The sequence below is a fragment of the Vidua chalybeata genome, chromosome 7, assembly GCF_026979565.1.
Source record: "Vidua chalybeata isolate OUT-0048 chromosome 7, bVidCha1 merged haplotype, whole genome shotgun sequence".
Taxonomy (NCBI): domain Eukaryota; kingdom Metazoa; phylum Chordata; class Aves; order Passeriformes; family Viduidae; genus Vidua; species Vidua chalybeata.
In genome coordinates, this window is record NC_071536.1 from 29,363,411 (window position 1) to 29,388,534 (window position 25,124).

The 25,124-nt window shown below is 43.4% G+C and overlaps 1 protein-coding gene across 1 annotated transcript in view; it reads left to right on the forward strand.

Moving 5' to 3' along the window:
* The window catches only part of LOC128790931 (kalirin-like), a 406,721-nt gene that overhangs the window by 364,615 nt on the left and 16,982 nt on the right, over nt 1–25,124 (forward strand). The window contains exons 34-35 of the mRNA XM_053948138.1: nt 10,607–10,636; nt 12,203–12,449. Coding sequence (XP_053804113.1) covers nt 10,607–10,636; nt 12,203–12,449 — 277 coding nt within the window. The remainder of the gene's footprint in view (nt 1–10,606; nt 10,637–12,202; nt 12,450–25,124) is intronic.

Genomic DNA, 25,124 nt, shown 5'->3' on the forward strand with positions numbered 1-25,124 from the left:
TGCAAAGGAGCCATCTGGGATTGTAATTGTCAAAATAGGCAATATTGATGACCCGTGGTGTTTTAATGGAGATGGATGATGTTGAATGGCTGCCAAGTTGCAAGGAGGTAGAAAAACTAAAATTGGGTGATAAACATTGTTTTCTGTAGAAGATGAAATTGCCCTTCAATGGCAGAAATAAGGTTTAGCTACATTCATATTGTTGCCATTGTGGTACGTGTAAATTCTCTGGAGATATCTGTCAAGAACTATAATGCTCTTTGGCTTCAGTTTGGAAAATGTTATTCATTCATCTATATTTTTTCTTTACACTCATTACTGGTGATTTTAGCCTGACAGAAGGGTATTTCATGTGATTTAAAGTCTCTGTAGTATCATTCAATTTTGTTTGTGACTTTCTCACTGGAAGGCTAGAAAAAGGTATCATAGACATTTTCAAATAAGACTCGTCCTAAGTTCTCACTCCCACTGATGGGTTGCCTGACCCCCAGGGAAGGGGCCAGTCTCAGACACTGGCATGACTTCTGCTGCCACCTCTCAGCCAACTGCAAGTGTCCCCTCAGCCCCTGCCCTCTGTGGGGAGCAGCAGGAGCAGGGCAGTGGGAAAGTGTCCTTGGGGTGCCCAGCACCTTCTCAGCTCAGGAGAGGAGGAGGGAGATGGCCTGTTGCTGCTGCAGCTGGGCAGTGATGTGCCAGTGACCAAAACCCTCTGTCTGCCTGCCAAGAGTGCGCCTGCCTCTGAATACTGTGTCCCCTGAGTTTTCTCTGTTTTCTGCAGGGCCTTTTCAGACTCTTTTCAAACTCTCTTCGTTTCTTTTCCCATGCCTCAGTGGTGCATCTTACTGACAAAAATACTTTTCATATAGGAGAGAGGCAAATTCATTTATCTGCACCTTGGATCAATCCAGACATTAGGTATGGTACAATACAGAGCAGTGTGATAAAGGGTCCCTTTTTTGCTGGAGGGACAGAAAGGGGACCCAGAAAGAAGAGAAGGAAACAGTGCAGGCTGTGATAAATACATGCCCTTAATAGGGTCACTGCTTACTAAGGCCTTGAGAACCCTGAGAAGGAAAGATGATTTACAGTGTGTTTTCATTGTTTTCTTGCAGAAATTTGTCATTGAAAGAGCCACCACCTCATAACCATATTGTTAGGTGTGGTGATGCAACAATAAATTCCTATTTCATGCAGTAAAGGCTAATTCATTCTCTTCTACTTCAGGCATGTTTTCCCTCCCCTTAAGACTCATTCTGGCAGACAGAGCATTTCAGCAGTTTCTTCTTTAGATTGGGTGGGGATTCATGAGGTTTAAACACACAACTCTGCTACTGTATTGCCTGGGATAGAGGAAATTGCTAGCTTATTATTTGTCGTTCTTATTTTATGAAAGGAAACAGATGTTTATGCCAAAAGTACTCCAGCATAGATGAAGTAATACTGAATTCATAAAACAGAATTTGTTAAAGGAGTGTAATTCTGTGACTGAAAGAGGAAATATTCAGCCAAGGAAGTGCCCTGTTGGATATTCAGGTTAAGTAGTTGGGATAATACCATGTTGATTGCTACAGGCACAAGCATGGCAGGCAGTGTGTCAATGTAAGAGTAATAAGAAGTGGAGTTGAAGCAAGAGCAGCAAAGGTTAATAGTTTTTTCCTTAATTTTAAGATTCTCCACTATGCAGCTTGAGAACCTGATCTCAAAGTGAATTGGAGTTGTGTAAGGGAATTGCTCAGTTTCAATACAAGGTTGTTTATCAGCCTGGCTGATTATCACTGCTGGTATTCCCCACTTTCCTTTGCCTAGCCCCAGATCTTGTGTTGCTGTCAGCCCTCCATCACTGCAGTCCAGTGTTCCCACAGTCCTATTCCTTTCCCGTGCCTCTGTCCCTCCATGCATGGGCTCCCGTTGGCTGTCCCGCCTGAACCCAGGATGCCACAAAATCCCTTACTATTCAAGCTGAAATAAACTAACTCAGAGCCACTGTCAAATGCAATAGATTCACTGTCTTTCTGAAAGAGAATTTCTTAGAATTTATCTTTTTTTCTCAGTTACTAGCAAAAAATCAAATGTGGTTCCCCCGAGCACATATCTTTATATCTGCCAATTAAGGATAAGGTGGAGATTTAGTCAAGGATTTGCAAAAGAAACCCAAAGGAAGCAGTGTCCAATTCACACAGAATTCACTGACTTCAGGTTCTGTCCCTTCCCAGCTGCAGCTTTGTAACTGAGCTGCCCTGGACGTGTCCTCCCCATGGTTTGAGACACACTGGATATGCTATTGACAGACATTAAGTGTACTTGGATCTCAGGCTGAAAACGTTACACACAGCTACCAAAATCTTTTGTTTCTCCTGGACACTCTTGCATTACACACTGTCAAATACCCTGAGGATGTTTTAAGCTCAGGTCATATCACCTTCCTCTGCATGCATTGAGCACAAAAAGAGAAACGTGGTTTTAGGGAACACAAGAGCACATGTTGTGGATAAACACAGACATCTGTCTGTGAAAATTGAGGTTTCCATATTGGCTGAATTGAGTGTAGGAAGAAGAGAAATGAATGTATTCATCCGGGAACAATTTACATGTAACAGTGATTGCACAAGTCAGAGCATTTTATTGGAAGTGTCTTCAGGGAAAGAAATTAAACAGGGGCTGGGAATGTGCTTATCAATAGACCTTATTATTCTGCTCAACCTTTGATAAATGAACCTGGCAAGTTCTTTCAGGCTCCTCTCAATATTCTACTTGTTTGTGCTGAATTTCATTGATTCATATTTAGCCCTCCCTGATAATACGATGTGACAGAAAATGTAAATAACAGAGTCTATTCAGTTGAAACAAAGCAAGTGAGATCAACTAGCAAACTCTTTGGATTTACATTCTTTGAAATAGAATGTGTTACCTTGTTAGAAACCAAAACAAAACACACCAAAACAAAAGTATGCAACCATTTTTTGTTATTGGAGTTAAAGAAGAAAATTTTATGGAAGGAGTGTCCTTTGGGCATGCTACAGTCAACTCTGTCAAACAGAGTGGCCAAAAATGATAAAATTCAAAACCTGCAACTGCTGGTTCCTTTGGGAGTCACATTACAGTAGTACCAGCAACAATCTTTCATTTTAGAAGAGAAGCCTATGACTTCAGCCAAAGGCCTTTCAATGCTATTTTAGGTAAGCTGATCTTCATAAAGACCATTGTAATCTCTGGTGCTGCTCAGGTTTTAGGCAATATTTTCATTTCATAATACTGTTTCTGTGTCCACTGAAACATCTGCTTCGACGTGCCAGGCTCCATCGTGCACACTGTGACATCACTTGGCAAATGAGGTCACCTCAAGTAAATGGCAGTATTATGGAAAGGGAATGAAAACCCCAGGATTTAACTCTTGGGAATCAAGCTGCAACCCATCATGGGCTGAAGATCTTGCAGCAATGCTGGAAAGGCTCAGAGGGTGCAGTGGGCAAGGCAAGCAGTAGGGAGGACTCCAACACAAGTGATCATCTCTCCCAAGTTCTTTTTTCTTCGGGTATACCTCAGGGTATTGGCATGCAAGAGTTTTGCAAACTCTCCCACTCAAGGTTGGCTTTGCTTCAAGCAGAGATCACTCCTGCAGCCTTTCTGCAGCAGCAGTGACCTGTTTTTTTGTGATGATTAATGGGAAGATTGAGCTGAAGCAGATCATTAGGATGCCTTCAACCATCACATGTTCTTTTAGCCTGAAGCCTGCCTAGCACCCAGCGCCTTCTATCAGTCATTTGGTAGCATCTGTGGTTTTCCTAGTGTCTACTACATCCCTCTGAAAATTCACTGTCTTCAGTGTGACACTTGCAAGGAGAAAAGGGGCAGGAAAATGTGCTAGCCAGAACCAGGTCTTCCTTTAGTGGCTTGGAGATGAACATCACCCACTGTCACCAGTCCTCCCAAAGTGTTTTCTGTATTCACATCTGCATTCCCCTTTATGTTCTATTAAACCATCCTAGTACTGAAAAACATGCAAAGCAGCTTGTCCAAATCCACCTTTGAATCAATTTTGTGCCTAAGGCCCTGATTTATAGTAATGGGACCTAGGGACCAATAATAAAAAAAATAAAAAAATAGCAGCTATTAAATCTGTATAAAGGAAATTACTTGGAAACAGAGAGGGATGCCAAGCTGGTCTCTCCAGCAATGGCAAAGGGGAGTCAGGCTTACAGGACCATATGGCTTAGACATAGTTTAAATAATCTCCTCCAATTAAAAACAAAGCCAGTTTTATGTCAAACATCTGTTCTGTGAATTCATCAATTTAGGCAAAAAAACCATCAGAGGATATTTTAAGTACTTCATCATGGTTTTGGTTTCTCTGTGCAGATCCTCACCCATTTTGAGAGAGTTAATATCCCTGAAGGAGGGGTGCTGTGGTTTCCTATGATGCTACCAGGCATGAGGGCAGGCTTTTGTGTTTCTCTGTGCTGGGCTCCCCGTCCATGCTGCCTTTAGATATCCAACATTCATTGCAGGGGAGGGGGGATGTTTTAGCAGAGTCCAGAGCACCTGGGGCAGGTCAGTGAAGGTCAGCAGAGGGTCTGCTGGGCATGACTGTCACTAGAGAGGGTATCTATCTATGGTAATCAATCTTATTTGTGTCTAAACCACAGTGGTACTTGGCTACTAAATCCTGATTCCTGCATGCTGGCAGAGGTGAGGAAGAGAATATAAGATTATCCCTTTTCTTCCTTCAAGCCCTCACTTCTTATAGCAGGACCAGGAAAACACAGCTTTGAAGCAATCTACAACTTTGTGTCTTGGAAATGTCTACTTTTTACTTGACAAGGAGAGGAAGATCTCTTGGGTATTGACTGAAATGATATCACTTTTCATAAGTCCATTAAAAGTATAACTCTGCAGACAGCAATGTACCCATTTAAAATAATTATCCAGATTATAAAGGAAATATAATCTGGGGATATGTGTATTAAGCAAATCTGATCTAGTGTACACACTGATATATACTTTGGTCTAAAGTTCTTAGGTGGCCTTATTGTGCTTTTTTTCATTTACTGTTGTATCATTTGTTTCCTTCTCAAGAAGGCCATCTGAGATTTCTCCTCTAGTTACTGTGAACCCCTGTTCACAGTTCTTCAGGTAACTGTTTCCTTTTGGTGTAATTTAAAAGCTGAGGTGGTTAATTAAGGACCTAATTATTTCCTGATGTTGATATCAGTGAATCTGTAGGTTCCTTGCTGAGAAACAAATAGCGGGGGTCATACTGAGCTGGGAGCACTGTGGAAGGAGGAAGGTTTCTGGAAGATTTTTTGGTCTCCTTTCTCAAAATTCTGCTCAGGGCAGATAAAGACAGATATTCATATAACCCACCTTTTGCAAGGGCTCATTTTCTTATCCCTTGTGTTTCAAACTTTCATCAGCCTCAAATCCTCTTTCTCCACCAGTACCAGGTATGTGATGCCAGCAGCTGGGTTTCTATTTTAAAATCATCAGCTGTGAAGAAAGACTTTTTACTGTGCACATTTGCCTCTGCTGCTTATACCTGGAGGTGTTTCACAAAGTTCCTGACCAGAATACATGATCAGATTTTGTGTGCTTGCTAGGAGTGTCTCAGGAGTTGGTGTCTGACGAATCATCTGTGACTGGAACTCTTGATTCCTGGTTCAAAATGGTGCCAAATATGAAAGAAAACAGCTAGTCGGATCCCTGATTTCAGTCTATTCTTGCATTTTTATAAACCCTGTGTTGGATTAGAACATCTTGTGGCTGCAAAAGACAGCAGGTAGGGTTTACCTTGGAGAGTTTCAGCCATCGTCCTTGCTCACCCTCCAAAGCCAAAGGGTTTTGGAGCCAGATGTGCTGGCTGTGTGTCACTGAGGAGCGCAGATGATATCTGCTCCATTTTGTGCTTCTCCAGGGAAGGGAAAAGAATGGAATTTGGGTACCAGCTCTCTGAGCCAAATGCCATGAGGAAACCCTCAGATCAAACACAGGCATGCTCTGGTTCAATTTGTTGCGTGAAACAAAGTGAATCTGGTTGTCTTTATCTTCAAAAGCAGTTTTTATAGCTAGAAATGCTGTTTCATTTGGATCAACTTTAGTCTTACTTTCTGGAAAAAAGGCTCCAGAAATAATTCAGGCAGCTCCATTCAAGCTGTTCTGCAGATGTCAGCATGTGCCAGAGTCCAAAACCCAGCAGAGTCAGGATATAGTCGTCTAGTAGGAACTCCAGCAAGAAATGCTGGAAAGGTATGTGCTATTTGAGACCATAACACCAGATTTCCTTTCCTTTAGCATTTTATGTGTCCCACATGCCATTTGTCTATTCTTCCTGCTGTGGAATAACTTGCTGTGCTTATATTTATAATGCTGGACACCCAGATGCCTCTGTTATCTCCTTGTTGAGAGGAGAAAAGATGCTACATTTGGCCCATTGGATGTCACCATTATCCCAGCCACTTGTTTGATTAATTGCCTAAATATAAACAGACCTTCCCCTGGAGCTCAAGCACTGATCCTCTCTGTTCAGTCAGACAAAGTAGAAAGAGTGGGAAGCACCAACTCCATCTTCATGGAAGATGGGGCCTGAGGACTAAGAAGGATTCAGATGAGTCAGGCATTTTCCACTGAATTTTCAATTCAGAGCTATTCAGTCCAGAGCAATGCTACTGACTGTAGCAGGTTATTCCTGGTTAGCCCATAGCTCCTGAAATACAACCTGTCTCCACAAAACCAGCCCTGAACAGATGCAGCAAAGCATCCACCAGCATTGCCAGAGCTCAGCATCCTTTAGAGCTGAGAGGCTTTAGAGTGACAAACATGGGTAACTCAGAGTTCACACTCCAAACAGAGCCCGTTAAAGAGTAAAAAAATGAAAGCAATTCTCTAGCACTAAAATTCCTCAAAGGCTTTTTTTGAATTTGATCTCTCACTCTCTAACCTCCTAGTAAAAAGAAAATCTCTACAAAATTACAGAAATTTTCAAAGAACTCTGCAGGGGATAAGATTTCTCATGTCTGTCCCCCAGCTAAATTGACAGCTCCTGGATTTATTTCAGTGCAGACAGAACATCTGAGTGGTTTGATTCACTTTTTTTAATCTCTTGATAAGAATGCAAATCCCATTCTTGCTCCTACTGCCTCTCTCACCCTCTTGAAATAGGCTGTTTATGGAGACTAAATGCTTCTATTCAAAACTGGCTTTCATCCAGAACCAGAGATAAAGCCTAAAAGCAACAGAAAACTAGCAATTTATATTAGGCCATAGTGCTGCAGCACACAAAATGCTTTGTTTAAACTAGCTGAGCTCTGTGTGCTCTTGAATAGATGTAAATAACCAGCTTGTGTGGGTTTCCACAGCAGTGTTGGCATATTTCAAAACACTTAAACATACTTCAGACACCCGCCTCCAAATACCTGCTCCCCCTGTTGGAAAGCTAACCATGCCCACTTCACTTTCACCTGGAGTGGATTTAGGACTATTTAAGATCTATTTTAGGGATTTATTTGAGGGAAGGAAGGACAGCCTGTGACCTGGTAGGTGTTTTCCATCTGCATTATGATGATGAATATGCCTCTGGTGTTCAGCCTTGCTTCCTCTGGCTGCTGCTTTGTGGCTGAAAATGCAACAGGTGCACAGTGACCATGCACACACTGGGGTTCAGGAAGGACAATCTCATGGTCATCCTGCACTGACCAGTGCCTGCTGGTCGCTGGAGCTAAGCTGGCTCCTGCTCTTGGAGCAGCCTGGACACTCCGACAGCAGGATGTGACCATGCCTGGGATCATTTTGTTTGCTTGTACTTCACTCTCCTGCAGCTGACAGGCACTGGGGTGAGTGTTCCCAGGAGCAGAAAGGCTTGTGTGTGTCTGACATGATGTCATGTCTGACATGAACTGCTCACATCAATGCTCTGAGGTTTGTGAGCAGCTTCCTGCAGCAGAGAGAGCAGTTCCTGAGGGCTGTGCCCGAGTCCCTGCCTGCACTGGTGAACGGGCAGGGCTCCCCTCCAGCTCAGATTTGACCACTAGATTAGAATATACTGAAGAAAACATTTACACACTGAATGCACAGTGATGTTTTCTAGCCCAGGAGCTTGTGAAGGCAGAGGATGGGAGATGGTTTGCTGATGGCAGGCACTGTGGAGACAGGCTGGGGCTCCTGCCAGCTTCTCTCAGGACATACAGCCCTCTTGCTTCCTCATTACATTTTGCTATTTGCTTCTACCATTTCCTTTTCTTCCTGATTTTAAGGCTGTTGCTTGCTGTGTAATTTGTTAGATCTGTCCTTGTGTCAGATCTTTCAGTTATGCCTTGTGCTCTGCAAAGGCATGTTGCATTGTTATTTTTATTTTAATGTGTGTGTCTCGTTGTGCCATATACAGATTAGAGTGCTGTCTGGGTTCTAAATATATCCAGTCCGTGGCTTTAATGGTGGTTTTAATCCCAGGAATAATAAAAGTGAACATTATATGTTAAAATGTGAAGCCATTTACCTGTGAATTTCAACCCCATGGTCATTCTCTATTTTCCTTCCAAAACAAATGCAATATGTGTGAGAAACCAGCAGTCCATCTATATTCCTATTTCCATGCTCCAGCGTGGAGGGAAGCATGATATACTTCTCTGAAGCTGGAAAATTGTTCTCTAAAAACAAATTAAGTAACTAACTAACAGCTTGAGTGATCACTTTGGAGGTGAAATAATTTCTGTCATCGGGAATCAGATGTATTTGCATTATTCCTCAGTGGCTTACAAGTTGTATATATATTAGTATATCATAAGTTTTCCAGAGAGATTACTTTGCTGTGGGTTAATTTGGTAAGAAAATGTTCTTTGTGGTGTGGTGGTATGTAAGATGTTGAGCAGGCCTGGGAAATACTTGGAAGCCCTTGGGCAACAGGAAGGGTTCTGTTCTTTGGAGCTGGCACCTAAAAGTGATCTGTTCCTTTTCTGTTCTTTGGAACTGGCACCTAAAAATGATCTATAGGCTCTCCCTGAGCTAACTGCTTGTATCTACCACCTGCACCTACCTGTAAAAGGGAAACTGCTTAATTCCACCTGCCAAAGGAGGGCTCTTTCCCTGGAAATGTGTTGTTTCAGCACTGGCTCCAGCCAGTCAGTTGGAGCATGTGGAAGCCCTGGTCCACATTTCCATGCAGCAGAACCTGGAGCAGCAAATTATATAAATTCATATGCCTTCAGGGATATTTAGGCCTCCAGGGAGCTGAGGGAAGCAAGCTCCCTCCCTCACACATCAAAGGTAGAGTCTGATGGTGGGGGGGAACACAAGAATCTTGTCTGCTGAGGCAGAACTTGATCTCACACCAGGTGCCCAGGAGCTCCTCCAGGGGATGATCGCTTCCTGTTCTCATTACATTAAATTGCTGTTATAATGAATCGAAAGCAGGCACACAGAGCTGGAAGGTACCCGAGGTACCTTCATGGAGCACACCTGCCTCCACTGGGACAACATTTACAGGTGTTGCCCAAATTGAAGCATCTGTTTGTGTCACAGATGTTTCGTTCTTTTGGAAGGGATGACAAGGCCTGCCATAAACTGATGTTAGGTCAGCAGCCCCCGGAGAGGACGGCAGGGAGCTGCTTAGGGCAGCACTGCCCAGACTGATGCTTCCTGGGAAGTGCCTTGTTTGTCCCAAACTTTCTCAGGTGTCATCTTGACCAGGCCTTTTTCTCTGGAATATTCCCAGGCTGTTTCCTTTCCTGCTTAAGCAATGAAAATTACTTATTTTTCAAAATTCAATCGGAACTTTCTGAAGACAATTTTTTTAATATTCTGGAACATCCTCTGCCCATATCATTGAAACCAATGAGTCTGGGGATGCTGTCTGAACCAGCTCCTTCATGCCCAGACACTGCACCTCGTTCTTAGATAAGCACCTCGAGGACAAGCAAGAGTTAATTCTTTATAGCAAATTCAGTTGCTGTGTGATGGCAAACACGGACACCTAGTGGTACTCCGGGATAGGGCATGGAATGCTCTAAACAGCTCTGTGGGAGAGAAGCTGATAGAGCAGAGTATTTGTTCACATTTTCCCCTAAAAGAAGAAGAGATTTGATTCTTTTCAGAGAAGATATCATAGATAGCATAATTTGGGGGACAGAAAGTTTACTTAGCATGGAATAGTGCAAGAATTAGGAGAAATCCATCACTTTTGGTAAGATATGTCTGTGTATTTATCAAGAAGTAATCAGTTTTTTTTCTTCCTGTCTTAAATATCCCACACCATGCCAAACCGTATTCTATATTGGGTCAGGAAGATTTTCTACTCTTCAGATTAGTCCACAGCAAAGAAACCTCAGCAAATATTATAGCAGTATCTCATTCTTACCATCCCTGTGAATGTCTGTTCTCCAGTTATGGGGAGATTGTCAGCATGACCAGTGGTGGGTTTGCTGATAAGCTGCCCAGCTAGGTGCTACACTGACCTCTTGTGCACTTTCATTGGTGCACTGAGCTCTTTCTGCCAGGATTAATGCCAGCACTTGGTCTGAACGGCCTCAAACAGCTGCCATGGTTTGTTTTGTTTGTTTTTTTCTATTTACTTACAAATAATCTTTCAGAGAAATATTTCCTTCTTCTTCCCCAAATCTAGCATTTCGTCTACGGCAGAGACACAGGACAGGTGAGAACCAGTCCTTGTCCACTGACCCCTTTCTGTAATTGTGAATATCACCCCTGTGAGTGGGATTTCTTTCACATCTGCATTGGACACAAAACCCCCTATGCCACTGAGTGGGGAGACAGGCTGTTCCCATGGGAGTGTGTTCTGGGGCTGCTTGGGCTGAGATAAGGGATTTTGAGATTGTACCAGCTCAAAAGTGAAGTCTATAGAGATGTGTGTGCTCTCCTCAAGGGATCCCCCATTCAAGCTGAGAATTTTTTACTAATTCCACAGTTAGTCTGCATCTGACAAGATTTCTTCCAATTCAGTTGGGTTTACAAGTCATTCATTTAAAATTATTGTATAATATCCTTGGTTTTAGCTTCATATCCTAAGAAAATTAAGTTTACAGTATCATGCTTGTTTACTATCCTCATCTTAATAACTTCTGAATCAGTGAACTAATTTCTATCAAAACTTCTATCAAATTTGACACTGGAATAAGGACCCCAAAGATTCCTGCATACCTCGGGGAAGCATGCAGCACACAGGACAAAGACAGAGGGTCCCTAACAACAGGCAGGCAGCAAGAAATCCACATTGCACAGGAGCATTAAGAAAGATTCCTCAGGCCAGAAAAACTTAGATTAATTCTCACACCTTTGGAAGGATCTCACACCTGCAAGGATCCAACTCTGAGATCCAATTCCATTAAAGAAACCCCAAGCTTTGTTAAAAACAAATCGTTACAATCACTTCTTTATGTGCACACAAATGGTTATATTCCCAGTCCCTGGCTATACAGGGGCTGTGGTTACACAGAACACTGTTGTCCTTTGAGAGTCACAGAGTGTGAGGCTGAAGGAAAGCAGCAGTTCCAGCACTCAGTACGGAAGTAAAATGCTACATTTATTCCTAGGTGCAAATCCTGAAAGTCAGCATATAATCAATCACTCTGTGTTTATATATTTACACCTCTGGGTTCCATCAGAGAGCATGGGAGGAGCTTTTCTGATCTGCCCCATCAGGATTTCATAGCCTCCCAAGAGGTCCCAAGAGCAACTTTGGGAAGATGAGAGTACGTTTCTTGTCTTCCAAGAAAAGAGAAGCTGTTTCCTCACTGCGGTGGTGGCCAGTGGGAATGTGCCTCGCTTTTGCTGTAGAGGGATGAGCTGGGAGTTGTCACACCATGAAGCACAGCACTGAGGCGTCCTGGGCTATTGCCAAGCTAGAAAGTGACCCAAAAATTAAAGCAAAAAAAACCCCTCCAGGGTTTCTGATGGACACTCACAGCTAGAAGATACACAGCTCAAAAACTCCCCCACAGCTAGCATTCAAAAGGTTACTGGGTGGGTAGCTTTGGTGTGTCACTTCAGCCCAGCAAAGTCAATAAGAAGTAAAGGAAACCAGGGGCACAACGTGTTGAACTTTGACAAAACAAATTATTAACTTGGCTTCTAAGGAACACAAATCCTGTCTTTGCCAGTGTAAATATGATGCAGAGATGATTGCTTTCATCCTACCCTCACTAACATCTATTCCTTTTCTTTTTTTTTTTTTTTTTTTTTTTCTGTTGAACCTGGGCAGTTGTCTGGCGGGTGTGAACTAACTGTGGTGCTCCAGGACTTTACAGCGGGCCACAGCAGCGAGCTGAGCATTCAGGTGGGGCAGACAGTGGAGCTGCTGGAGAGGCCAAGTGAGAGGCCAGGCTGGTGTTTGGTCCGGACCACGGAGCGGAGCCCCCCTCAGGAGGGTCTGGTCCCCAGCAGCGCTCTCTGCATTTCCCATTCCCGCAGCAGTGTGGAGATGGATTGCTTCTTCCCTTCAGGAAAAGGTAGGCAACAGCCCAGCTGGTTTAAGATTGTTTTGGGTTTTCCCTTTTGTATCGTGTAAGTGCAAAGCTGCTTGGGCTGCTCCTGCAGTCAGTGAGTAAAAGGATGTTCAGTCCTTGGTGAGTTTTGTTCCCAGGTCCCTGTGAATGGGCACAGCACTAGCCTGACTCCATGTCCATGAATCAGTGTTTGTACATGTGCGTCTTCTGCTATGTGGAATCATTGTCTTGAGATTCTGGACAAAAGTAAGACTTTTAAACAGCAGAGGGACTGTTTTCAGTGCCTAAAGGCCTAGAACGAGGGAAAGCCATGCTGTCTATACACCCAAGATGCCCCAAATTGTGGATATGTTATTTTATGATTGCCAAAGTGCACACTAGTCCATGTTCTTTTAGTATATCCTTGTCTGTACATGCAAAGAGGCCACCAGTGAGTACTGGTACACTCTACTACCTTGTGAACTGGAGACATTGTGTGTGTAATGGCACAGTACAATGGGGAAAGGATCCTTTACAGTCAGTGTGGAACAAAACACATCTCTGGTATTATCCTGAGAGCTTGGGCTTCACTCACAACGAATGGTGAATATTGTTTGTCTCTGTGGTGTCTGTGGCCTCTTTAGTTGATGTTCTGTTCTGAGCAATGTGTGTCCCACATACAGCATCCATTCAAGCAGGCTTAGGAGATGCTCCAGACTGATAGACCAGGATTGCTTCAGCTCAGTGTGGCCAGAGCAGGTCTCCTTTTGGCTATGGCCCCACCTGTGGCCATGCACAACACAAGTAATGTCCAGGGTGGAAAGGTTCCTATCATCCCACTCCTGACTGGAAGCCAGCAACCTGAACTCTCTTTTTAAATTCTTTTTCCACTTAGCATTAAGAGAAATAGAATTTGATCCATTGTTGCTTGAGCAAGTTAGGCTTGGTGGTTTTGTTTGTTTGGAGAAAAAGCACTGAAACTGAGCTGTAGTTTGTCCTCGCTCCCTGCCTGCACTCCCGCTGCGGAGAGTGGGAGTGGGACACACGCCCAGGACAGAGCAGTGCCGTGGGGCCAGAGTCTGCTATCAGAGTTTCCCTGCAAGAGGATTTGATCCAAACCCAGAGGACAAGAGCTCGGCTTCTCTCAGATTTGATCCCCTCAGCTGTCAGCTCTGTCTGCAGTGTGAGCTCCAAACTCCTCATGCACTTCTTAGACCCGCTGGCAGCTCTTCTCCCTGCTGCATTCCCGGGGCCTGCCCTGCTGCTGCTGCCACGGGAGCCTGTCCTGGCCCTCAGCTGAGAAGTGCTGCACAAATTATCTGTGACTTAACAGAAAGGTAAAGCTGAAAATCAGCCTGGTCTGCGTAAGAGCAGTCACTGGCTGGCATGACTCACAGGAAGCTGGGGACGTGTCTGCTGTGTGCATGGTCCAGCAGCTGGGCTTGTGTCTCTGCTCAAGGGCACTGTGAAACACCACTCAAACCACATTTGAGAGCTCCAGGTTGTAGAGCTTTTCCTTAAATGAAATAAAACCTCAATGTTGCAAGAGTAGGCTGTGAAAAGGGAAGAAGGAAATTCTGGGGTGGTGAAGCGGCTGAAGGCTGGCAGGGGACATGGAGACTCTTCTTTTGGTATGATTGTGTGAGCTTCAGGGCACAACTGCACCCCAGGTAGGGCAGGATGGGCACAGTGCTGGGCTGTGGCTGGTGGACCCGTGCCCAGTGATAGCTGGAAGCCACCAGGCTGTGTCAGCAGAGCAGCAAGGCTTTGCTGGCATGCTCTGCCTGCCTGTGGGCAGGTTTTCTCACCTAACACACTGCCACTGCTCCCAGGCTGGAACTGCCTCTTGGCCCAGCATCTCTGAGCAAGTGAGTCTGGGGCAGACTGGCTCCAGCCATGTGTTCATGGCCTTTATTTCCTTTATATCTCTTTCCCCCTTGGCCTCAATTTTCTTCCTGCACATACCAAAGCTGTATCAGGGAGCCTCAGAATTAATGGGATCTCCAGAAGTGCAGCTAGAAATAATAAAAATAACCACCCCGTCCACAATTTTGGCCAGTGTACAGCAAATAGGCTCTGTGTCTAATCAGTTCTCCCTCTATTAGGAAAACAGGAAATTGTTTAAACTGAAAGAACAGATGCTGGGAATAAAAAAAGAGGAGTAAGTTTAAAGGGGAAAATGCAGTAGCTGCTGAAAGAGCCTGCTGGTCCTATGAGGTTCTGGAAAGATTAGCATGACAAAAATGGTTTCTGACTATTCAGAGTTGTGCCCTTCTCTACTTCCAGTAGAGCTTTAGGCACTGGTTGGATGCAGAATCCCTCAGTCCAGGTTTCCACAATTTCTTGCCTTTCTCTACAACCCAGAACAAAGGCTAGCACATCTTATATCAACATTAATGATGCTCCTGGTCTGCTTCAAGTATGTAAACAGTTGCAGAAAAGCAGATTAATAGCTGGATTTTGTTTGCAATTACCAAGGCACATAATTCTTTGCTTTTGGTGGAGGATAAATGTAAATCATTGCTCATAGAAGCTACCTATTGTCCTTAAAATGAAAGATTAAAGAAAGTAATATGTCAGCCAACATCTGAATAGATAAAGGCTTGAATGATTTGGTGGGATCACCAGAACATTTTGTAGATCATCAGTGCAAGTCCTCACAAAGCCTTTCTGAACAGTCTAACTGAAAGCCACTAGAAATGCAAAACCAAACTTCACAACTGAACATGTGCTCTGCCTGGCTCTCACTCTTTTACACGATTCCTTTGAAAATCGGTGGTGAATTACCATAAAATATTGCAAAAGGAAAGACATGGTGTGAATATAACAGAACACACCCAGAAGAGAACACTTCCTACCTTTTGTAATGAAACATCTGTACAGATCTCTCTTGTTGATCATTAAGAGTGCAGAGGCTTTAAGGACTGGTCTCCCAGCCTTCCGCCTGACTCCTGGCTGTGTTCCTTTGGAGGATACACATTTGATTTTTTCATAACCTGACTGCAGCCCAGAGCACAAGTATCCTCCTGCCTGTCCTTCCTTTCTGATGATCTGATAGTGTTTGCAACTACCCTCTGAAAAAAGGCAAACAGGTTTCTGAGATCAACCTTTTGCAAGTGATATACAGATGATTAAGTAAAATTTTTACTCAAGTCTGCAGTCTCTGTTACTGGGCTCCAGAATTTGCAGGGTGGGTTTTTTTCTGACTAGTATTCCTAGGAAGGAAAAAGAAAGATCTCTGGTACTAGAAATGAAGCTCTGTTTGAGCTATCCCATATGAATATATGCAGGAAAGCTGTGACTTTTATTTCTATCTCTTTTATCCTATAACTGAGCTCTAAGGTATTAAGCTATAAATTTCAATTTGAGAGAGAAATGTACTTGGATAGAAAGCAATTTAATGACCTTCATTAAGCCCACTGAGTCAAGCATATTCCTGCTGGCAACCTTTGAGTGATTTCCAATTTGAATTTGGCCCATGAAAGAATTAGATGAAATCTTGGTCTTAAATGTCATTATCTGATGACCCTTTACACAGGGTTTTTCTTGTAACATCAAGCACATGGGGTAACTCAAAGAGAAACAGAGGTTAGTTCTTGCAGTCATTTTAAGCAACCTCCATCACAAAAAGAGGACATTAAAAAAAGAGAGAGGGTTTCATGGCATTTGTTTTGGATTGATGATACATGAGAGGAAGGTCCTATTCAGGGCCCCAAAGCAGATCCTGCCCACAGGATACTTTGTCTGGAGGAGATGAGAATATATATTTTTAAGACGCTGTGCAAACATCTTGCTGTGCAGGCTGAAGTCCACTTAACAACGGGGCTGTGGTGGCAGTGGTGGGTCCTCGTACCAGACCAAACTGACAAATAGTTGGATTTTTTCAGAGGAAGAGGAAACACAGATCATGCAAGGTGTATGCTACCATCTTGCCCGTGTTTCCCAGATGGGTCACTTTGTCCAGGAGTCACTGGCAGAGCACCAGGCTTTGGGCAGGAGGGATGACAGTTTTGGTTCTGTGCCAGTCACAGCTCATGTGTTTGGGAGTCACCTGCAGCCTGAGAGAGCCTGGGGCTGGTAGGTGCCATGGCAGGCTGGGCTGCAACAGCAGGAAGTAGAATAAGGATTTAACCAGGCTGGTGAGAAGAGTGGTATCAATGAAAAAGAGGTCACACTGAGACCTGCATTTTGGCAATTTCTCCATGTGGGAAAGAGCAGGTCATTTAATGCATTAGTGCGCAAAGCTGGTTACACTAATCCAGTTCTTGCCATGTTTGAAAGACTCTTTCCTCCAGTTCCTGATCTCAGAAGAATCATCTGTGTAGGGAAAAGCATAATTGTTTCTTCCCACATCTCTGGTTTTTAAGAACATCCTGGGTTTTAGTGCAGGGAAAGAATCTAGGCTGCTTTTGTTATATCCCTGTTCCTGTTGAGCTTTAAATTGTGATCTGCATTGGCTCAAGCACTTTCTCGGTTGTGTTTTAAACATCTCTGTTGCAAACATATTCCATGGTAATGACTCCTGATGTCCCAGGGGAGCTGTGTGAGGACAATTTAGAAGTTTTAGTGTGCTGCATTAAACCTTCATTTGTCCTTGTGAAGGCTGAGAAATTGTTTCTGGTTTTGAGAGTCTTAATGAAGAGCAGTCAATTAAAATGTTTGTAAGGCTCTGAACTAAAGGAAACATTTCATTAGGTAACACAATTGATTTAACTGGTACATAAGCTGGTCATGGGGCTCCTATTAAACAATGTTCAGACTCCCATTGTCAATATAAACATGCAATATTTAAATTTTAAAAAAACAAATCCTCACTTCTGTTCCTGATACTGATCCAACAAGGGTGTTCAGAATCAAAATTTTGTAGTATAGGCTGTCTTTCAAGAGAGGTCACATGGACCCCTTCTGCTGGCATTAAGTGCCTCATGGTGTCCTTGTTACAAGTTCAAAAAAATCACATCAGGAAATGTTCATTTTCACTCCTTTTCAGTTATAATAGAGATTCTGTAACAAGTTGGTCACGAGTGTGGTAGGAAATGGCAGATCTCTGGCCTGGCATCAGGGTCTGCTGCTCTGCCTCAGTATCCAAGTGTGGCTCCATGCAGCTGTGAAAGGAACAGGAAAATAAAGATGAAAGAATTCAAAACCACTTTGCTATTTCAGTCACGTCATCCTTTCCCTCTACTGGCTTTCCCTTCTCTCATCAAACAAAGTCTGTCTGCCTTCACTTTGATGGCCCTTCACAGTTCTCCCCATCATCTCGCTCCTTTCTACCTCAGTGGCAGTGTCTGCTGCAGTGCTGGAGAGCTGCTGATGCCTGACTCCCTCCCTACTGCTGTACTTTGATCCCACACTTCTGTGCTTTCCCCCACTTCACAATTGCCCTGCAGATGAACTCAGGCACCCATAAAGTGTCCATCCTTGGAGTTATCCATGCTTATACCTTCTCCTGGGCACAGTTATCTTGAAAATAATAAAAAAATGAACAAATATGTAGCCAAATATCAAATATCACCAAATATGGGTGATGAGGTCTGATTTTCATTGTGTCTAAGGGGTAAGCCAAGCCAAGGCTGAGAGGATGAGCCATATCTGTGTATGGGTATTCATATCACTATGCCTGTAGCTCTACCAGGGGTTTTACCTGTCGGGTACATCAAGAAAACAGAACCAAACTGACAAGTCCTTTGGAAATATATGTCCTCCCCTGCAAGTCACAGACACAACTCATATGCAGGCTGTGGGAGCCATGCTTTCAAGGTACAGATAGTGTGCAGGCTGTTCCATGGTTTGTGAATAGCCCTATTTCACTGAGGTGGTATTTCTGTTTCATTATTTTTTATTTCCAGTATGGCATCACCAGATAGTAACACCTACATTCAATCATGGGGACATACCAGTAAAGTCACTTATATTTATTGCTTCAGTTTCTTTCAGCTTCAGTTATCTAGTCAAAACAAAAGGCCTCCAGTACTCTACCTTTATTTTTATGGAGAAGGACAATTTTGATGAATGCTTTGATAAAACAGGAAAGGCTATTTTGGGGGAAGTTGCTTTGCTTTTGTACAGTGGATTTTTATTATTTTAAACACAGGATTCTTTGTTTAAAAGAGAGAAGGCCTGCAAATTTTCTTGTTTACTTTGTCTTTGCTTCCCCTTCTGACAGAGGGTGGGTAAAATTTATCCACATAGTTGCTGTCAGCTTAACCCCGAATTTCACAGTACAATGTATATGCTGTTTTTATCACTGGGAAAAAAAAAAAAAAAAAAAAAAAAAAGAGAGAAATAGAGGCAATTTAAAATGCTGTGGACCACCAAGACTCAGCAAGAGTGCCAAAGGGTTCAGCACTTGGTCTGGCAAGGAAACTGGAGAGAAACTCAGTAGTGGTATCCTTCTCTGTGTCAGGCTCAGGACTGCAATTCCTTGCACAGCCCCAGAGGAAGACCAGAGTCATAAATTCTCCTTGCCCTCCTGGTTCTCCTGCCTGCCTTACCAGTCTCCTTTCCTGGGGCCAGCTCATGCTTTTCAGGGCCAGGTTAAGCCAACCGAGATATATCCCTTTTGCTATCCTGCAGAGAAGTGAGAACTTCCTCCTCAGCTGCAGCGCATGAAGGGGAGGTCCCAGCTGGCCCCTGGCTGCTCAGGTGATGGGTGAGTGGGTGGCCACAGCCCTGTCCTGGCCCCACAAGCCATCTGACAGGGGATGGTCTGAGAGGACTTCAGCTGAGCATACATGCTGACACACAATGCTGCATCAGTCCTTTTTTTCCCAGCTTGTCTTCAAACACATGCTGGAAAAGGAAACTTTAATTTTAATTGCTCACATATTGATGTCCCAGCTATTGGGAAACAAAGACCTAAGACTGTTCTACTGAGTAAATATTAGACTTGTAATTAACTGAGATAGTTTTCTAGAGTAATGTGGGCTATGCAGGATCCCATTTGGCCTGGGGAAGACCAGAGGCATCTTCCTGACTCTAAACCAGTCCCCAGCCCTTGAGTGATCCCAGCATGTGTCTGTTCATAGAATGGCAGAGCTCAGCCTTCCCTTGTGTTAGCAGCATCAGAGAAGAGAGAGGGGCCTTTGAAGCACCACAAATGATGCTCACAGAGGCTGAGCAGTGGTTGTTGTACTGAGAAAGGACTCAGCTCTCCTGCTGTGGTACTCAGGGTCAAGAGATCAGGTCAGGGATTATCCAAAGCGCTCTGCACAGTTAGCCAGGGGAGGCACCGGCTGAAAATGGTCTGAATATTCTTTCAATTAACTGCAAAGGAACCATGTGGGTGCCTTCTCTTTCTTCTCCTCGTGGGAGCTGCGGTGCCTCAGTGCAGTGCAGAGACACCAGAGCAAGCAGGCAGTTCAGTTTGTACCATGAGGTTTTACACCAGCTCTGACCCAAAGCCAGCAGCCAGAGCATCCCCACACCTCTGCCCCACCAGTGAAAAACGAGCACCTGGAGGAAGGGTATAGAAATAGCTCCTTGGGTAAAGTCTATTTCCTCTGTATTTAGTCATGTGTGTTAAAACACAGTAGTGTGGTGAGGAGGGGGGGTGGCTCTGCAGCACTTGGCCCATGGAGCTGACAGGAAGGTCATCCTCAAAGATCAGCGAGAGCATGTGCATGACTTGAGTCTTGTGTTTCCTCTGAGCACAGACTAAATTTAGCATTTTCACAGATGGACATTGAACCATAATCCATCGAGGACCGTGGGGTGAAGAGTGGGATGGGAGTTGTTTGCCTGGGTTTTTTGCTGTGTAACCATCTTCAGTGCACCACCACCCTGTGCTCCTCAGGGTTTTCTGCCTTGCTCAATATTGTGTAACTCACTGCCTGATCCTTTTCCCTGAAATTTTAAAAGTTTAAGCACAAAGGCAAAAGTAAACTGCTGGTTCTGGGTTCAGACCTGACATCCCTACTAACTTAGTGTCAAACTGTGGATGTACTTTTCAACAGCACAATCACAAAGATTGAACCTATAACTACTGGTCCTTGCAAGAATTGCAGTAAGACAAATACTAATGACTGATGATCTTGGATTCCCCAAAATGTTGCCTCCCCACTCTGTCAGCTTCCAGACAGTTAAAGGGACTAATCCTAAATGTGGTATTTGTACCCTGCAAGGCCTGTATACAGCTGGGCTGATCCTTCTGTTGCTAATCTTAAACAACTATTTTATGAGCATGTTTTGAATTGAACTAGTTCTGCTAAAAATCCCATTTCCCTGACTGGTCTGACCAGAAATAGGCAAACCAAGATGCAAAGCACATGTGTATTAAATAATGTATTTCCGGTAACAGAAATTATGTTTCTGTGTATCTGTTTCAGCACACTGCACAGATTTGATATATTGATCCTGACACAAGAAGCCTTATTTTCCTGTCATTTATGCAAGCATTTTGTCAGAGCACTATTCCCAGGTTACACATTTTGCAAAAGAGCCTGAAACAATGTCAAATTTGCTTAGTTCAGATTTATCCCAAATTTTAGAAAGTAGAGTTAATGCTATTGCAACTATGATGGTCTAAAAGTCTAGAACAGGAGGTCATTCACATAAATGCTAGTGTATCTTTTCCCATTCATATCAGCTGGTCTCATAAAGAATATTATTTCTTTATAAAAATGTTGTCTTTAACTCCAGAACTGTACTTTTCTTTTCTTGAAGGCAGAGTCCATATTTGACTGCATTTTCCTTAAATCTGTTTAAATAAGTCTCTCACAATCTAGAACAGGAAAACAGATGTTAAACCATCCTTGTCCTTGGATGTCCTAGCATTTATTAGAAGATGCTACTTTACATTTGTATCAGATATTCTTCATATGCATTGAACAGTCATTGATTCTGCAGAATTGTAATGCAGTTGAATAAGTTTGGTTTTTTTCTTCACAGAGTTTGCAAAATACAAATTAAATTTTACACAGCATAGAGATAATTGTTTGCATATTGCAGGAAAGATTGGGATGGCCTCCAGCCTCACTAAATGTGTGCCTTCCAAGAAAAACAGTAGTCATACACTATCCAGCACTTCACTGATAAAGCAGCCCTGACTTCTTTTCCTTAGCAAGACAATTTGCAGCTCATGAGTGTTGGTGACTCCTGTTTTCATGAAGAGAACCTAAGGTTCCATTTTTCTCACCAACAACATTATACTGTCTGATGCCAAATGACTGTTTTTTTTTATTGCCCTTTGCTTTTGCAAGCCAAAAAGATTACAAGTTCAACAGTAGCACCCAGTGATCATATTTCAAGGGCATTTTTCTCTTTTCCTAGACTAGGAGGAACACCAAAATATTTGAACTCAAGATACACTTCTAAAAGGTATTTTTAGGTCTTTGTGCAGTTCAGTTTTACTTCTTTGAGACTGTACCCAGCTCCTTATTTTCTCTGTAGATTTCATGTATCTTCAGGATTTTAAGTTAATAACTGTATTTTGCCAAGGAACATACATCCAGTTTCTTTGGAAATCTGTGGGAACTGCATTTAGCTACCAGAGAACAGAGTCTGGCTTTAAGAACCATTTTTCAGAAAAGCACCAAAGAACTTATTAACTCTGCAGGACTCCTACTCAGTGAAATAAGAACATTCTTCCTTTCACAGACTAGAGAAGTCAAATTAAGTTTCATGCAGGGTGAAGGAATTGGGGTGCTCTTGGTGCTAATCTGACCTGTGAAAAACCTTATTGAAAAAAGCTTTGTGCATGGATGGCTGGTGAAGGTTGTTCAGGCTTTACACCCCGTAACCCTCATGGCCATTGCACATCTGTCCAGACAGATCTGCTGTGGCTGTGCTGTGCACACATTGCTGCTCCACAGGACATCTGCTGGGACACAGCCTTCACCTGGGAGCTCGACACGTTCTGCAATGTTCAATCTGCTGCAGCCTTTCATTATTCCAAAGATGTGCCTTTCTGCACGTAAAAATGCAAAAATGCTCATTCCTCTCCCATCAGCTCCTGATTGCCATCATAAAATGGGGCATGCAGGCACAACAGAGACAGGCTGAGCTCAGCAGCACTAGGGGCTGGTGCTTCTCTCAGCTGAGCAGAAGATTGTCAGCCAGCTGAAGTACCCATTTTGTCTCATACCAGGAGCCTGAACCTCCCTGAGCATGAGGAATGTGTCCTGTGCCTACCTGAGCAGCCAGGATCTAGCACAACAGTGGGATCACCCAGACCAGGAGACAGCACAGCAGTACAGGTGATGCAACAGCCACACAGCTTGAGGCTTTTGCAGTGAAATCTGAGCAATGCTGACAGGAGAACGAAGGCAGATCAAGGAACAAATCTGGGCTAAAACAAAACTTCTTTTTCCCCACTAGGAAAAAGATCAATTTTAACCTGGATCCACACTTGCGGATCAGATTCACTGTGAGGCTGCACAAACATTTCTGTTGGCACAGGGGAAGCAGGAGGAAGGAGCAGACACCTGGGAGAGACAGAAAAGGCACCAAATGGATTTGGCAGGACTATTGGCTCTTGACAACTCAAAGTGCTCATGGAACTATCATGTAATGTGGAACTGTTACATACCAAGAGATTGCCTGAACATAGAAATTAAAAAGTACTCCATGGCATCATGTACTTGTCCCTCTTGCAGAAAGACCTACAGGGTTTTCTGTCTTGTGGTGACTGGAAATTCCAGTGTGTAGAAATCCAGCTTTTGGCAATGTCTGATGGTACCAAACAGAAGGGGGATTTCCAGATTTTTCGGTGCTAGACTGGCATTCCCAGGAGCAGCATTTCAGTACAGAACATCAGCAGAAATCCTGTCTGTCAGAGAGCTAACATCCTCAAAATATCCTCACTGCTGGTATATGGACACCAAAGAATGAAAGCAGGCAGAGGTGCTCCACATTGAAAAAAGAAGGGTTGTTTTCTAGCCAGTCATTCCACCAGCTGATAAAAATAGCTTTAAAACTACTTTTTTTTTCAATTCTCTGCACAGCAGGCTGCTTGCTATGTCTGCCCTTGTTATTTATACCTGCCATAAGTTTCAATAGCAGCTTTACAGATTCTTTTATGCTTGTCTTAGATCTGGTGTTGTAAATCAGAAAGCTTTGCCATCTTAAACATTGCCTGGTAAGACCTCCTCTGCAGTCTTTTTACCTTAAAATAAAAGGGAAGTGGAAAATACAGTTAATGCAGTAATTTGGCCCAAATAAGTATAAGCTTTTACAATACTGACATTGAATTTTATTTTTATTTGAGTGCAATTCCTCCAGACTGGCCAAACAGAGAAAATTTTCCCCCCTAAGCAGCAAACAGTGTGTGCCAGTTTTTAAATTTTTCTTTTAGCTTGTCTTAAACCCTGTTTGTGTTGGGTACTGGGTGGAGGAAAAGTGATGAACAGAACTCGCAATTTGCTGCAGAACATCCCAGGAAAATAGTCTGAATACTCTTCCATTAAACAAACAAACAAACCAAAACAGGTAACAACTTACTCTAAAGAAATAGAAATAGCATTTAAAGGAAAATCAGCTGTGGCTTCTACCATCCAAATACAACAACCTCAGGCAAGTCAGGACAAGCAGGCTAGGAATATTTTTGTTACACTGTTAGTATGTAGTTGCTAGAACAACTCACCTTTGTCATGCACCAGTGGGTGAGGCTCCTGTTTGTCTTGGGAAGCAGACTGTGATGGGCTGAGATAGGCTCCTGATTTCCCCTCTGAGGTCCAACACAGTAAGACAGGAGCCAAAACATGTCCAAAAGGCAGCACTTTAATGCCTCTTGTCTTCTGTCATTGGGTATTGCTGTAACTCCCAAAGATATGTCTCTGTTCTAATGGAGATAAGTGCTTCAGGAAACAAACACAAACCTGCTTTAAATTTTTATTTCACTCTTTTCTGCTGAAGGGTTGGGTTTTTTTATTCTGACCAGTAGCTCGTTCAGGATGTGCCCACCATCCAGCACAGCTCCCCAGCAACCAGTCGATACTGCACCAACACAATGTGGTGTGTGGTTTCGCTGACGGGGCCTCCCAGGTCAGACTGGTTTGTGAGGTGAGGCTCTTTGCTGCAGCCTCATCTGAGCATAACTCATCTGGTGGTACTGCTGGCAGGTCAGAGACGTCCCCTCTGCTCACACACGATCTTGCTGAAGAGGTAAAACCAGTCCAGGGGCAGGTGAGCCTACAGTGAGATCTGGGAGGACAGGACAGTAACGGGGCTGTACTTTACACCAGCTTGTAACTGTTTTCTTAAGAAACTCACTGTCAGCAAATGGTTACTGCTTAGGAAGAAGCTGTATATATAGGAGAATTGGTCCTGTGCCCAGGAAACCAGAGGAACTGGACAGTGTAGGAATCTGTTCCGAGATCTCTGAGATGCAAAGTTAAGCTGGAGGTTGAAAGGGCATATGTGTTCTGCAGAACGTGTTCTGCTCCAAAAGCAGGTGAAACTATCCTGGGCTGTACCTACCTGAATATTTGGGGGGCAAATCTAAACTCCCTTGAAACAGACTGAATCACATGAAAGCAAATATGTGTATCTTATTCTGTGGTCTGCTCTACAGTCATCCACCTTTACTTGATGATCTCTGTAAGATACTTTTGGGGATAAGTCTCCGAGCAATTTCTCTCCTGTAGATCTTCCATCTTCATAGAATGCAGAGAAAGAGAAAAGATGGGTTGTAAATAAGGAAAGACAGGCTGGTGTCAGTGAGGGGCTTGTGATGTTTGAGAGAGGTGGGTGAACAGTGTG